Below are 16,953 nucleotides of genomic sequence, written 5' to 3' on the forward strand. Positions count from 1 at the left end.
TCACTAGGTCGTTTATAAGGCGACATTTTTATTCATTTGTATTTTTCGGAGGGGGGAGGGCTTGCTCTCTGCATAACTGGACCATATTAATTAGCTTGATTAAAATGAATATTTGCGCAACTTTTTGTCGCTGTCGCCAGCTGTGGTAAAAGGGAAATGCCGCACACAAACACAAACACACACACACACACATATATACACAATAAATAAACACTTCTTGGCTATTGTTCGCAATGTGACAGGCGCTGGCCCAAGGTACTTCATGCTCCATGTACCAATGTTCTGTAATAAACCAAATGTAAGACTTCCCAAACTGCTGAATTTTATTGATGCGGCACACGCGACGTATGCGCAATATGCGGCATAGGAAAACAGCCGGTAAGCGGGTGGGGATGGATGTGGTGGGTGTTCGGGAAGGCGCGCCTGGCTGCGACGTGTCAGCCAGATAAATCTTCATGCCAGTTTCCCAAGCCAAAGCGAGCGAAATGGTGCCATGAAAAATGTCGGGAGCATTCATTCGGGTTGGCTGCGGATGCTGCCGTCAACGCCATCGTCGCCTCCAGAGCCTCCAACCTCGTTGGCCTTCCCATTGCCAGTTGTCGCTGTTTATTTGGACGATTTCGTTTCATGTGCTCTCTTCTTCTTGTTTTTGTTGCTTTCTTTGGTTTTTACGAGCATAAAGATAAATTCACACGATCCGGCCGCGGGAGTTCAAGCTCGACAGCAGGTCGGCCAGGTCAGCACTGCTTCATGCCGTTGGCCTCTACACCGCCATGGTATTTCGTTGATGCGATTTTATTTATTTATTTATAGTAACAAATTGCAATGTCAACTTAATCACCGAACTCTATTAGTTTTCGCTCTTTGTTTCTACTGCTGCAGGCGGGACAATCGCGGCGACAGTGCTGGTAAATGTGCTTTAATTCCTCTGGCACTGATTCTGTTAATGACAACCAGCGGGACTTTAGCTATTTTCCCGCTGCGAATTCGCTTTGTTGAATTAACAATGTTTAAGTTGGGTTTATTGGATTGGAAAGCTAACGGTAAGCAGAAAGTAGAAACAGGTAATACAAAGAACTCTATCTATATATATTTCTATCTATATCTATATCTGTATCTACATCTGTATCTACATCTATATCTATATCTATATCTATATCTATATCTATATCTATATCTATATCTATATCTATATCTATATCTATATCTATATCTATATCTATATCTATATCTATATCTATATCTATATCTCTATCAATATCTATATCTATATCTATATCTATATCTATATCTATATCTATATCTATATCTATATCTATATCTATATCTATATCTATATCTATATCTATATCTATATCTATATCTATATCTATATCTATGTCTGTCAAATTATTTTAGAGTCTTTTAGAGCTGTCATCATTATAGCCTTTTTCCGTCAAATAGTTTTTTTAGCCCCGTCAGCTCTGTTTGGCCTCTAGCTTTGTGCCTAGTGTCTGCTGTTGGATACCAACGCTAGGGTTGGCAGACTTATTTTTCGGCTTTATAGAAAGTCATTTCTCTTTGTTTTCCGTGGCGGGTGGCTGGCTGCTGGCTACAGGCTGCCTTTCTCTATTAGACTACTCACCCGCTTAGCACCACCCAATAAAACAAGTTAATTAATTAATCATTATTTTTTCGGCAGGGCTGTTCTGCTTTTTGTTTATTGACTTTATGCCGCATATCATCGATAGTGGGTGTGTGTGTGTGTGTTAGGTGAAAGGGGAATTTGGGAAAGTTCGGGTTCAAGGATTACAATGCTAAAACTTAGTCACTTATGCTAGGTCCTTTGAGCTGGCTACCAAGTACAACTACCAACTACAGCTACGGCTACAACAGATTTTCATTTATCAATTTCATTATTTATTTATTTTTTTGGCGAGATGTGTCCCATTTTGCTTAAAATTGGGCTCGAATCTCGTTTGCTAATTAATCATCGATTGTTTTTGGACTAAGCCTAAATATTATAGTATTGCTCATGGGATACGGTAGATGGGCACAACCACCACGTCGACGAAAACTTTGTGGCGTATTTTTGTTAGTTTTTCTTTGGCACTAGGAAAACATCTAAATTAGAGAGCAGCTTGAACCAAAACGGAACGGAATGGAAAGTGGAAATGGAAATGGATATGGAATTGGAGTTGCCTTACGATTTGTGCAACTAATGCAGCAAAGTCCTCTACTTAGCCTATGAAGAGCAAAAATTCTAGAATGAGCTTAGGTCGAATCACATTATGGGTTTGAGGAAGAGCACAGTAGTAGGAGGTGGAGGGGGTGGGGTGGGAAGAAATTGTGGAACTCGTGACTAGCTACTTGAGGAAGGATTACGCGTATCGTAACTTATCCTAATGCGTTTGATTGCTTTAAGCCGATGATTGGTCAGTTGTACACGCGCGCGTTACCCTGGCTGATGGAGGACGGGTGGGCGGGCGCGTGTTGAAAATAATTGCTTGGTGTTCACATCTAATTGACAAGGATTGGGCGGAAAATGTTGGGTGGGCGTCACTGTATCGGTGTGTGTGTGTGTGTGTCTCTGTTTGAGTGTGTTTATGTTTCGAACTTACAATATTAATCAAGACCATTTGCTGTTGCCAACGGTGGCGTAGGTTGTGCGTCCTCTTGGGAGTCCAGCGAGAGCCGCGACTTGGCCGCCGTCTCCATGGATTTCCAGGTGCCCCCACTTGTCGCGTGTTGCAGCGATATGCGTGGTATAGACTTGCAGCTGCCGGCCAAGGTAGATGCTTCCGAGCCGACTCGATCCTCGGACTCGGCCAGAGCGCTCAGGCTGCAAGTGGGCGGCAGGATGCGATGTGGAAAACGCGGCGAGCCACGTACTCGTTCCCTCAAACTGGGCGCAGTTGGCTGTATTAGCGATGGGCGTCGACTGTTGGGCAGCTGAAAGTTTACCTTGGTCTCGGGCAGTTTGACGTACTTGCCACCAACAGCGACACTGGACTCCGGCTGCAGATCGAAACTTTCGCCGCAAATAGTCGGAATGGGCAAGAAATTGGGATCTTTGGTCAAATGGTCGAGATGTGTGCCGCTCTTGGTCAGTGAGCCCCGATGAATGGGCTTCAACGTCAGATGTGTGCCATGGTTGCCGCTCTCCACAGCCAAGCTGGTGCCCTCAACGCCCAAGGGATTCGCATTGCTATAGATGGCATTGCAGGACGCGGTCTGCGAGGAAGGTATTAGCCGTGTGAAGAGACCCATATGCGATTTGAAAGCCGCCTTGAGACCCTTCTGATCCGCCAGGCTAGCTGTGGAGCCCTTGTTGCTGCTCGTAGTGCGCGAGAAGATGCCGCGCAAACGATTGATGAGCCCCGTCTTGGCCTCGGTGGCCTGCTGATGGGCTAGACGTAGATTAATCAGATCCTGAGCCGGCAGACAGGCCTCCTCCAACTGCGGCTGCGAGGCAAAGGTCACCGAACGTCGCATCGGTATCTGCATGTACTCCGCCGAGGGCCAGCTGGCGCGTGGTATAACTGGTGGCAAAACGGAGAGCAGCAGATTCGGCAGGATCCCTGAGATGCTGGGCGTGCGAGATTTGCTATTTGTTGAGGCTATCGGCGCTGGCTGAGAGATGTTGCTCGTTACAGTTAGCTCTGGCTTGAGATGCCCATGCCCGGCCAGCAGCGAGGTGGACGAGGAGGTGGTAGTCGAGCCGGTGCCCAGGCCAGACTCCAGCATGCGTTCCAGCTTGCGTATTTCTGCATCGAGCGCTTGAATCTCCTTCTTGTAGACGCGATTCTGGACCTCCACGCGATATTGTAGTTCCCGTCGATCGTCGACAACAAAGCGACGCGTATTGCACTCCATCTTGAGACCCATGCTGTGTATCACCGGATCAATAATATCGTCTGCCAAAGAGAACGTTAGACAAGAGTCACTTAGGCGACTGTCGAGTCGCGCACTTACTGCGTGCCCAAATGTCGTGCAGCTTGGGTATGAAGAGCAGACAGAGCGTGGCTGTTGTCGAGGTTAGGATTAGGGCCGTTATGGTGATAAAGGCGAGCGTAACGCGTTCCGAAATCAAATTGGCCAGAACCACAACAATGGCGCTGGTAATGACAACACTATAGACCGAGACGCCAATGTACTGGGAGTCGTTCAAGGCGGCAATCTTCACGTGGCGCGTCTCCCAGGCCATGTAAACGCCCACTACCAAGAGCAGGCCCTTGTACGCATAGAGCACTCCCAGCCAAGTTTGGGTGTGCTGCGAACGACAAACCTCGACCTAGCGTGGGTATCAAAACACAAAAAAAAAGAAACAGAACGAAAAGGGAGTCGGATTAGCTGGACATAGATGTAGGAGTCAATTTACAAAGCCTGCGCTTGTCAATAGACACCAAAGTGCGAACAAGGTGAAGGTGAAGGCGTAGCAGCTCAACCCACCTGCGGCTGGTAGACAACGCTTCGATCAATGGCGCTGATTTCAAGTGTCAAATTATGCAAATGCCTTTCCATGGGGTCGGCAACGACCCACAGCGTGACGAGCAGGGCATCGACAAGCAACAGGCCGCACACGAGTAGTATTAGCTGAATGTCCTGCAGCATTTTGTCCTTGAATACGCTGCCGGTGCGTGTGAAGATGCGGTGCACCCGATATGTTTTCGCAAACATTGAGCCAAATGCCAATGAGAAGCCAGCCGAGAGCAGATACACGCGTGCCTAGAGTGTGGGGGAAGAGGATAAGCATATAGAGGTATGAGCTGTTGGTCTCATGTTGTGCGTGTGTGTGTGTGTGTATGGGGGTTTGTGTTGCTAAACAAGTCATCAATGGGCAACGTAACAAGTTGAAACAACAACATCAACAGGAGGACTCTAAGGAGGCATTCTCAAATTTATGCAAAATAAAGAATATCACAAAAGTTGTGAATTTGCGTGTCCATGTCCGTGGCATGTGTTTGTTGCTGTTGTTAGCTTGTGCCCCTGCCCCACCGTCTTCATGCTGCCCCTGCTGCCCATACCCGTGGCATTACATGCGCCAACAAACAGCAACAGAGCGAAACAACATGCCCAACATACACTGTGAATTTCCCTCGAGTCGCATTTTTGGCGGTAGGCTGTCGCAAAAAAAAAACACAATGCGGAAAAGTATCAAAAAAAAAAAGAAAAAAAAACCAGGCGATGACAAGCGCATCAAATTGGACTTTCTGTTCGTGGGAGAGCCGCTCGTCTAGCTCCAAGTACGTCCCGCTGAAGATTTATTATGTTTGGCTAAAAGATTTGCCTTTAAAATTGCAGCTATTTATGGCGCACATACTTTCTGCAATCTGACAATCCAACAATCCCTCAACTCAACAACTTTCATAAAGAAAACAAACAAATTCGCCAGGGACAACATTTTTGGGCTAAGAAATACCCTATTAAAGACTGCTGAGCATCGCATGAATACATAATAACTTTGTGTGCCAGGCCGACGTGTTTGTATAGCTCTACTTGTTCCACATCGGATCTGAACACTGGAGCAATTTACGTTCCTCACTCATTCATAGTTAAGCAGCTTCGACTTTGGAGCCGGTGAAGCTCGTTGACTTGAGCAACTCAGTTGGCCTGAACGAGCTCCGAGGAAAGTTAGTCTTAAGAGACAGACTTTACCTGCTCAGAATTTTGGCTTGTTTTGCACTGCAGCTCAATATTGATAAGAGAGCTTTCATACAGCTTCGCAGAGTCTTCGACTTTGGAACTTCACCATGGCCATATGTCATCTAAAATAACTTTTGTAGTTCTTATTTGATTTTGAGTCAGCCTTGTCTGTCTGTTATACCCACATTTGTAAGTCAGTTTTAATGGACTGCTGCGCGCATAACAAACACATGAGAACGACGCGAAAGTTGAGCGCTGAAACTGAAAGTCATATTTGATGAGGCGAAACCCGTTGCCAACTCCCACATGGAGGCCGTGTTGGCGTATTGCTTGCATAACCGAAACTCAAACAAAGGCTCGCGGGCTGAAGACACTCGAGTACTCACCGTGCAAACCGTGGCAAAGGAGTCGGCCGCCGAGGGCAGTGTCGAGTGGTCGAGGCCCAACAGAATGACGGTGGCATAAACGAAAATGCAACCCACAGCGGTAATGTTGCTCAGCTTCGGGCTGGAAAGTTTAATTGCTCTGCGCAGAAGAGATGTCAAGTGAAAAGTGCAGAGTAAGCAACCAGCTGAAGCAGAAGACAGAAGAATTGCGTTTGCTACTCACTTGAGCTTGCGAAAGTGCAGATTGAAGGCGAGGAACGCAATGGCCAGCGCAATGCCCACGCTCGACAGTGTGGCGATGGTGTAAAAGGCCAGCGGTGCAATGGTGGCGACGCGCATCTTGAATACTCTCTTCGCAATTGGCACTTGTCCGCTGTGCCACTTGACCGGACGACAGCGCGGACAACGAAAGTCCAGGGCATCCGTGGCCGGGTAGTAGAGTGCTATCGGTTCGAGTAGGCCACGCTGTATCTGATAGAAGGCCGTGGTGCCAACGCGATCTGGTCCACTAAAGGAGACCGGACCCTGTGAACAATTTGTGAGTGTTTCGTTAGCCTAACTCTGGCCCGCCCGTCTCCTACTTACCGAAACACCTAGAAAGTGTAGCTTGCCTAGCTGCTGTAAGAACTCCCAGGCCATATCGCTGCGCGTGTAGTCGAAGCCGTCCAGCTTCGATTGGGCAGCATTCTGGCGCCAGTGCGTCTCGGCGGCGCGCAAGGCCAGTGCAATCGCCCACACAGCGTCGTAGGTTTGAGGGGCATAACGGGATATCGCATCCGGTAAGTGATGGCTGACAGTGCCACGCCTCTGGCGCGACCGCAAATCCGTTTGTGGTGCACGCTTGCGGCTGCGAGTGTTGCTACTGCTGCCCACGTCCGCTGCGTCCTGCTGATGGAATTGCTCGAACTGTTTGCGCAGCTGCGAGTTGAACATGTGATTGTTCTATGGAAATAAAAATTGCAGTGATTAAATAGACCGCTCATCGCCCAACCTACCCCCGCACCACCACCCTCATATCGTAATGTGATTGCCAGCTCATTATGCGCCGCCGATTTCATGGCCGGCACTAAAAGGATAATAAAAACATTTTTATCATGGCTCTGTGCCTGCGACTCCCAGCAATTCGTTGCCTCTACTCGGCTTCGAATCAAATGTAGCATTTCATTTGAGCTCTGGGAGTTGGGGAACTGGGCTAGAAACGAGCTTGCTTTGAATTGGGCTAGGCTAATGGCTTTTTTTGTTTTGGTTTACGGAAAGCTAGTTAGAAATAGTTGTTGAATTTAAGCAAACCTTAAACTGTGCTCATATCAAAGCTGATTTTTAATTATGTATTCCTTAGATATCAGGTTAGCTCCTGGGCCATTTCGTTTACTTACCAATCCGCTGTAGCTCACATTGTTGCCCACAATGCTGTTGTGTGTGGATACGACAATTAGGTTCTCGACAGCCAGCTGTAGCTCGTGCCGGGTGCAGGGTGTCTGCTGGTCGGTCCACCAGGGTGCGCCCATGCTCTCGTGCAGTATCCAGGCGTAGTCGGCGCCGAACATTCGCAGCCTGTAGGCCTCGCAGAGTATTTGTGGTGCCAGCTCCTGCGAGAAGCTGCCAATAATGATGCGTGTGTCCGTCTCCTTCGAGCAAACAACATATTTTTACCATTAATCACTTTGTTAAATTGCCGCCGACTTACCCTGAGGAGCAGCAGCTGCTCCTTGAAATCGGTCGCTGCAAATGTGATTGTCGCCGCACAGGATATGTTCGCCGCCTCCAGCTCGGTGACGAGATTATTGACCGCCAGCGAGTGCACCTCCTCGTTCTGTGAGAATGTTGTCACAGTGCCCCAGCCGAAGCGACGGATGAACGCAATCCGTGCCGGATTGTGCGACGAGTCCGGCGCTACGGTCCGATAGAAGTATGGAAATTCCCGCCTATCGCTCAGCGCTGGCGATGTTGAACCAAAGGAGACCTGTAATCAAGCGCCGTTAGCAGTCATGCGATTGTTACGTGCCACATGCCAGCTGCCCCACCCCGCCCCGACCGCCGACAAAGTTTTGTGCCACACGCGTGTGTGCGTACCGCAAAGTTTCAGCCCATTTAGTCGCCACACACGCATAAGCTGCGACTCAAGCTGCCACAACTGAACTTCAAAGGCCACGACTCGACATTTGCATGCAGCGCGCTTCTAAGTGAATTTATGTTGCGCCTCCGTCTACCTATTTATAGAGCTCTATCTAACATACAACCTTGTCTACGCATATCTTCTTTAAAAACACTGTCTTACAAAAATTAGTTATTGAATTGGAGTTTCACTTTGGTATACAAATTAAGAATGAGCCAATTTATATTGACTGATACTTGTTATCAGAATAGTAATAGAATTTACTGTTGACTGAGAGTATCTGAGTAATTTGGTAGCATTGTGCAAGGCACAGCGCAATGACAGTGGATGACCCTTGATGCGACTAGTTTGCATAGCAAGAAATATTAGCTGGACATGGGCTACATAGACTTGATTCTCAAGACTCTTTAGGCATATACAATTATATTTTATAAGCTTAAATGCTTTGTCTTTGTCAGTGAACATTATGCGCAGAATTTCCATTTTCAATGTGCTCGGCTTATATGATACGATGCTGCCTTTGGCTCAACTGGATTAGCAGTGCTGGCTTTACAAATATGCAAATAATTTCGTTGCTTTTCTTTTAGCTGTGAATTCTAGGAAAAATTTGTGCTGTCTAGTGTAATTTGTTGGAGGCTGTTTATTTGAGCGCTGAAATGTTTATTGGCTGCCTTTTGAGTTTAGCTCGTGGTATTTATGTTAATCGAGCGAGTTTCCTTTCGGCACGTGAGTTGATTAAATTTTTGAGTAATAGCCCAAGCATATTTGCATATTTTAATCAGCAGACCACCTTTGTAACGCCCACCCGGTTTTAAACTGATTGACTTGAACTTACCTGTACAATGTTCCAGTAGGGCACCACCTTGGCCAGGCTCTCGGTTACCTCCGAGCAGGCGGAGCCCAGCAGCATCATCATGCGTGTCGAGGGCTGTGTGTAGATGGCATGAAAGAAACGATCCACGCCCACGCCGGGATCACACTGCAGTTTGGAGTTGGAGAAGATGAAAAGGTGAGAGCAGCTCGAGACCGGGGCAAGGTGCTGGAGCAACAGCAGCAGGAGTCATAAAAAGGCGCGCGTCAGGATGGCGCAATAAACATTTTTAAAATGTCGACTTTTGACTTTTGATAGGAGATGCCGCCCCCCAGATATGAGGCGCTTTCAGCGGCTCCAAGGCTCGCTCGATGCGTCTCCAAGTGCCATCAAATCGCTGCCCCAACCATTTGACTCAACCAAGGCGCTTATCGCTGCCGCTGCTGCTGCTCGCAATAAAAAACATGTAAAAAATTTTGCATTCGAGTTGCGACTGACTGCGCAATACACTGTTCGATGAATTTAAATTTTGTAGGGCTAATGTGAATGAGAATTTTGAAGATTGACGATTCAGAAGATGCTTGCAAGTGTTCGTAAGCAAATGCTAATGCTCGATGAATGCATTGAACAAAGAGAGGCATTTGGAACCCCTAGTTCATAGTGGTGGAATAAATCAGGCTTATAGAAATATGTGTAAAAGGCAGCTGAAGCGTGGCGGATTTTGGCTTAGGGTAAATGTAAAATTATCTCATATGTAAGTTCACACAAGCCTATTCATTTATGTTAAAGTAGTAACATATTAGAAAGTGAATCTTAAGCTGTTATTCTAGGAACGTAAGGGCTAAAAGTCTTTGGGAAACGGCAGCTTAGAACATCATGGCTTTCGCTTAACTCAACTATAATTACTCTACATAGACTCTCCAACTGCCTTTGCCTAACTGTTGCCTTTGACTACTTATGACTTAGTTTCTTCAGCTTCAATTAGTAATCCAACCATGCCTAATCTATCCTCAACACTTGCTAAAACAGAGTATCAACCAAAAAGGAAGAAAACACAGTTGATGACAAATTTCTACTCAACCTCCTTCTACTCGCTGCTGCAGCGTTTGCAGATTTTTCTTATTAAGTTTTAATGCTGCACGCGCTACTAAATGAAATTTCAATTTCGTAATGGAAAAGGACCCGCCCACCTGCTACTGCGGAGGACTCACCTGCGTATCGTTGGTGACCAGCTCGAGCGTATAGCCCGGCAGCAGCTGTTTGCGGTTGATATGCTCCACGGCCATTGTGGCCGCGCCCAGCTCGCTAAGTCCGTCAGGGCGTGGGCCGCGCTTGGTGGACAGCTCGAAAAGTCCGAGGAGCACAATTTTGCCATGATTGCGCTGTATTTCCGCATGGGACATGCGACGTTCGCTCTCAAACACCTGGTTAACCTTCAAATAGCGCTGCTGCTGCCAGCTGCTCAGATTCGTGCCCATTCCCGCATTGGCCGTAATCGTTGGTAAATTACTCTGCGAATTGAGACGCTGTCGTCGCTTGACTTTCCGCCGTTTGCTCCGCCACTTGTCAGCGAGCGTGGGGGCATAGCTTTCAATGGCCACACCTGGCAGCGTTTCCAATGACTGCACCGACTGCACTGGCCGCACTGGCAGTGTGCGTAAGAGCTGCAGCTCTGCCGATGATTCCATGCCGGCGGCATCTCTGCTACAACCAGCCAGACCCAGCGCCAGCAGCATGGCCAGCATCAGAAGCCACTGGCTCGTTGGGCTACCGTGAATTATGCGCATCCCGTTTGGCAAAATGGCCATTGGCCCATTAATCAGCACAGCATTTGAATTCGCTATCTCGCACGGATGTACGTGGCAATAAACAATGCTTGTGCAGGCTCCTTTGATATATATATATATATATAAATGTATATGTAGATGTGCGTGTGTGTGTCCGTTTATCTATTGCTGCTTTATTCAACTGCCTGCTCTGGTGTTTTTGGCGTCAATTTTATCGCCTTTTTATTGGCCTCACTTTTGGTCTCGTTTCGTTCGCCTGGCCATTTGCCTGGCTCCCATTATCTGTTCTCGCACTGGGCACACACTGTAAAGCAAAATAGCTCATAAAAATATGCACTCATTTCATTGGCCACCTTCCTCTCTCTCACTCTCTCTCTCTGTCCACTTTTGTCACTCCACAAAATGGACCGACTTGCAAATGAACAAAACTGAGAAAAAAATACAAACGAAACAATAAACGCCAGCAGCCAATTGCCAGTTTGGGGCCAGTTGGCAGTTGAGAAAGGATTAAGTCTTCGATGAAATGAAAACAGCCGCTCACCACACACCACACACCAAACACAAACACACACACACACACACATAGATATAGCGGCTTACACACACACACACACGTGGCTATCAAGGCTATCTCGTCAAATGCTAAAGCCATAGACTTTTGTTGAGATTGTTACGTAGCCTTTGTTGCTGCTGCCATTTATGCCCTTATAAATGGGCACTTTAGCTTTGTCATGAGAGTTGTAGAGCATATAAAAATCATAATTTGATATTAAATTAGCAATATAGAAGATTGTGTAGTGCTGTATTGTCTGGCTAGACTTAAGTTCACTGTTTTCATTAAAGTTGGACGTCATTTGGATCAAATGATTCAAACTTGTTGCTATATATAATATGCGTATTTATATAGATTTATATAGAAATTCTCCTAAAAATATGAATATTTTTCTGTTCTATTTACAATCTAAGATGACAAGCCCCCTCATTAAGAGATTTATGTATTCTCTTTAAATTTAAAGTAGTCAGCTGCATTTGAAAATGAACGACTCTCTATAAATTTGATCGATATTTATCGAATCGAATGCTATCGACTTTTCAGAGGCACAATATATACTTTTTATCAGTTCACTTTTGAGATACACAATATTTACTATTATAAGCAGTAAATATTGTGTATCTGGAGTCAATAGCACATCCAGTTATTATTCGATAAATTATCTGAAAAAGTGTATGAAAAGTGAATAGCTCAGCTTACTCTTCCACTGCTGATCTAGAATGCATTTGATAGCTATTACATAGTCTTAACCTCAATGTACACTTCTTCTACACCTTTCCCAACGGCTGTTGAGTCTTTTAGTCCTGTGCATTTTCAACTATTTAACATTTGTTTTCCACACAAATGCATAGGCCATTCAGTGCAGACGTCTAGTGAGAGCTCAGCTCTTGCCGTGTGGCTTGCGGTGCGTCGGCCTTTGAGAGCTGCTTCCTTTGCTGCATGGCTGCCTGCTTGTAAGATTGCCAGGAATGCACAATGTTTGTGGCTTAGATCTCCATGGTAGCAGCAACAACCGAGCGTGTGTTGTATTGGCTCAATCCTTTAGCCCTCTGCTAAAATTTCTATTGTTGCATAGTTGCAAGTGCTGCAAAGCTAATTGAACTAAAAGTGATTTGTCTACAGTACAGTGAGCTCAGATTGCACATCATATACTTCGGCAGTTAAACAAAACTATAGCCAGCTATATGTCCTATAAACAATTCACCCAACCCAACCAAGGCAGACCCTCAACTTAAGATGATTTTCTGTTCAGAAAAGGTTAAACTAAAAAAAAAGAAATTGTTTTGTTCTCTTCTAAAATTTAAAAACTTTTTTTCAATTAAATTAAAACTAATTTGTTGTTATTCTTTTGTTGTTTTCTCGGACATTGCTCTAACGACATTTGAGGATTCTTTTGTCTTAACTGAATGGAAATTTTATCAGTCAAATTAATTTCGTATGACTTTTTAAGTATCTAATTAACAATTAAACTAAGTAAAGGGGTAAAAAAATTTAACTTAATTCTGTTTAAAATTAAGCACAGCTCAAATCTAGATGATTTCACAATTCCTTATCTGCTTCTAGCTGAGCTGACGCGATTTGTATGCCTTTTAATAAGGTAAAAGTTAGAAAAGGTTAGGATAGTCACCCTGTGTATTTTGTGTCTAAGAGGTCTTTAATTAAGGTTCTGGGCGGGTATTCACCTTTGTACATGGAGGGGTCGCTAAGAGGCCTTTGGTAAACCTTTCACTAGATTTGACTTCAGTAAGGTCACTGAAAGGCATTTACCCAAACTTTTTCCCAGCTTTGAACCCAGTTAGTTCACTAAGTGGCTTTTAGCTGAGCGCTCATCTACTACCGAAGGATTCAAACCCCAATTTTCCATTGTTCTCTTATTAAAGACTGCCCTCAATAGTTTCTAAAGATCTAATTGCGAAAATTCCATAAACTATTTTAACGGCAATTACTGTCTTTTGCAAGTGTATTTAATTTTCGACTATTAACATGGCTTTGTCTCAATTTTTTTGTCAGTTGCTGCTGGTGCCGTCGATGCTGGGCATTGCCAACTGGCAGTTGCCAGTTTGCCAGTTGGCCATTGCCATTATTTTTTATGCTAATGGCAAAACATTTTGCGCTTTCATTTGGAGGCTTTTGGGCTACTTTTGAGCATCACGCGCCACAGATTTCAGTGTATGCACGTATGCATAATTGTTTCGAGATTACTAAAGCACACACACACACACTCACACATACACACGCATACATTCCGGCACATACACACGCTCGTCCAACTCATCGTCGCCTTGCGTTGCGTTTCGTTTCGCTTAGGTTTTCGAGCAAAAGTGAAACGCGCACTTTTTGCCGTGTCCTTAAAATAACTTTTTGGCCCATTTTGTTTCTTGGCTTTTGTTTTCGTTGGTTTCGTTAGGTTCGCATTGCATGTTGGCGCCCAGCAAAGGGGACGGCAACGGGGGCGGCTTCGTTGAGAAGACTTTAATGCACAGGCAGTCGAACGGCGCTAAAGTTTTCGTAACTTGACATTTGCCCCACTGTGCCAGCCAGTCAACCACCTAGCCACCCGCCTGGTGGTGCATGTCAGCGGGCTACTTGTAGTTACATTTCATACATTTTACATTTTTATTTTATGCTTTCTGGTCTTTCTATTATTCTGCCATATTTCACAATTGTTTATGGCCATGCAAGCGTGTGAGTTAACCATACACACGCGCAACCACATGCTCACACACACACGTGCACCCGCACACCCCTCAGCCGCTGGCTGTTGTTGTTGTGCTTGACATAAATTATGCAAAATGCTGCCTGCATTTGTAATTGTGATTACATTTTTTTTAGCTTCACTGATGTGTGCGTGTCGCTTGTGCAGTTCGTTGGCATTTCTTGCAGGCAAAGCACGAAGGCAGCTGCTCGGGATTGAGCTGCCCAAGTGCATTCTTATGCACTTGAATCTGCTGAATAGTTGATGTGATTTGTTATGCACGTTTTTTTTGCCGTTGCTTATACTTGGCCAAACACATAGAGACACACAAAAGCACATCTATTATTTTAGCTAGGCCAATAGCAAAACACAAAAACCGGATTTACACAGGGATAACCACAAAATAAAATAATGCCACAAATAAACAGCAAATATAATATAGATAAATATAAATCTATATATATATTGTATATTAAATCAGATTCTTTTTGAGATTTTCAAGTGACCTCATGTCTCGTTGTGGCAGTTCTTTGGCATAATATTTAGTTTCAAGTACTTCTGCATACTTGAGCAGCAGAGAGAGCACAGAAAGATACGTTTCAACTTTTCTGCTGCTGGGACACTGCATTCAGTTCTTAAACTTTAAGTGAAAGCGTTTTGCTTACAAGCGATATAGAAGCATTTTAAAAATGGGTCTTCAAAATATGCTTTCAGCTTATAATCTTATTTGATCTTATCTGAAATGGGTTTTAAGCTTTATTGCATCATTGATATGTCAGAGATATCTACATTTAACACATAGACTACGACAAGGATTTCCTGACTGTTGTAGGTTGAGGCTTTTTTAAATGGTAGTCAAATTTTTAGTAGAAAAAAAGAGATTGAAATCCAAGGTTACAGAAGCACATTTGATTTATGAATATGATGGAATCCTGATAGATATGAGATTGAGAAGCTTAAATAAAGAAAGAATAGATGCATATTAGTAATTAGTTTTATACTCATTCACGAAGCGAAATGAGTATATTGCTATGTCCGTCTGCCCTGTTGACTGGAAATTAATGCCACCAGAAAAAATATTACTTAAGATGCTAGAGACTTAAAATTACGAATGTGAACTCGTGTAGACAACTACTCAGTTACTATGGACATCCTCTATTAATTCATTATAATTATATATATATATGTCTCTTGTCCCTTTGACAGAAATTTTATCTTGCAAAGATTAGGAGATATAGCTTAAAAATTTGACAGTTATGTTACTGCAGACTCCCTGTGGGGAATTGTTAAAAATTAATTAAATGTTTTTTTATAGTAAATAAATATTATGCAGTCGATGGCATCTAACGGCATCATTTTTATTATTTTTGTGATTTAAGTATTAATTGTTCCGCTCTGGCAGCTTTAAGCTGTATAAGTTCGGCATAATAAACAGAGTGTCTAAATTATATACATGCATACATTAATATATTTAAGAAACTCTTCTATCTAATGTCATTAATGTTATTTTTATGTTTAGCTAAAACTGTAAATGACCCCAGTCGCAAAGCTCACACTTAAGTATTCTAGACTGACCCAAAAACTATGCTACATAAATTGTTGCCGCATAGTTGCGAAGTGTATTGTGCGGCAAGATTAATGGGATGGTCGAAGCATATGTATGTGTGGAAAATATATAATATTGCAAATTGCCAAACGACATAGAAATAATTCCATATGGAATTGAAAGCGAAGCTATTAATAAATACGCTTTGATTTAAGCAAATTAAGATTTTGTTGCCTTAAAGAAAAATATTCATTTTATATCTGCTGGCAGCAGCTCCATATTGTGTGTGTAGAATTTGTTTTTCACTTTGAATAATTACAAAAAAAAAAAAAAAAATCAAAATGAAAATATTGATATTATTATTTGCCTACATTATTTGCTTTTCATTTACACTTGAGTTCAGACTTGAGTTGCTTATTAAAAATTTGATTTTTGAAGTATTTTAAAATTGATTTTATTTTGTTGCTTTGATTTTTAAATGCTGCACATTGAACGAATCTTAGATATAAATGTGTATTATTATTTTATTAATATTACTCATATTTTAAATAATTTGGCATTTTTTAGTTTTATTTTATATATTTTTATTAATTTTTCTGTTTCATTGTTGCGAGTTAAATTTTTTGAATCTATTTTTAATTTATTTAGTAAGTTTAATTTCTTCTAAATTATGTTATTCAACATTTTATCACTACTTTTAATTGATTTTCCTCAAAACAGTTATTTAAATACTTATTTATGACACTGGCACACAAAATATTACGTATACGCCACACGTACATTGCACATTTCTTTAATGAGAGCACTCACACAATTTTCTTACAATTATTATTAATTACTTAAGATTTAGTAATTGCTTTTGCGCGTAAGTTGTTTGTAGAAATTCTTTTTTTTGCTTCACGTTGGGGCGAGGGCAGGCGCCGGGTTAGAATCGGGAAGTGATGGACCCGGAGGATTGCTGTGCGCTGGATTCACGAGGCGAGGCGCACGCGATGAGCTCCAAACCGCAACTGTTGTCGGCGATTGAATGCGCGCCGCTTTTCTGATAAAACTCAAAACTGATTTCAAGTCGATTGAAGGATGCTGCTGGTTCAATGCAGCTGCTTTCAATTCAATCAGCTTTCAATGCTCTCGCAGCAGTGCGCACGCGTTGCAGAAATGGCGCCAAAATTCATTCATGAAAAGCAACAGCTTCCGCAGATGATGTGCGTGTGTGTGTGTGTTGCCGGGGCAGCAAGCAACAAGCTGCGCCTGGGAAATTTAAAAAACGTTGCGAACAAGTTTAACTTTAAATTATGCAAATTAATGCCCAACATGAAACTAAATAATTTGCAACTGTCTTAATGAAAAATTCATTTATTCTGCAAGCACGAGCGACAACGACAGCAGCAGCAGCATAGCACAGCACGACACCGGGAGATAGCCGACTAGCGG

At 43.5% G+C, this 16,953-nt stretch overlaps 1 protein-coding gene across 1 annotated transcript; it reads right to left on the bottom strand.

Moving 5' to 3' along the window:
• Positions 1-2,277: 2,277 nt before the first annotated feature.
• LOC111599185 (gamma-aminobutyric acid type B receptor subunit 2) lies at positions 2,278-10,680 on the bottom strand. The gene is made up of 10 exons (XM_023314770.2): positions 10,150-10,680; positions 8,963-9,106; positions 7,699-7,974; positions 7,388-7,639; positions 6,597-6,953; positions 6,235-6,536; positions 6,012-6,150; positions 4,432-4,707; positions 3,955-4,273; positions 2,278-3,896 (listed from the first exon to the last, which is right to left on the bottom strand). Exons 1-10 carry the CDS (start codon positions 10,672-10,674, stop codon positions 2,605-2,607), a joined length of 3,882 nt encoding a protein of 1,293 aa, XP_023170538.1. The 5' UTR covers positions 10,675-10,680; the 3' UTR covers positions 2,278-2,604.
• Between the last annotated feature and the right edge of the window lie 6,273 nt (positions 10,681-16,953).

Source organism: Drosophila hydei, unplaced genomic scaffold, assembly GCF_003285905.1.
Source record: "Drosophila hydei strain 15085-1641.00,03,60 unplaced genomic scaffold, DhydRS2 tig00008114-arrow-pilon, whole genome shotgun sequence".
Classification (NCBI taxonomy): Eukaryota; Metazoa; Arthropoda; class Insecta; order Diptera; family Drosophilidae; genus Drosophila; species Drosophila hydei.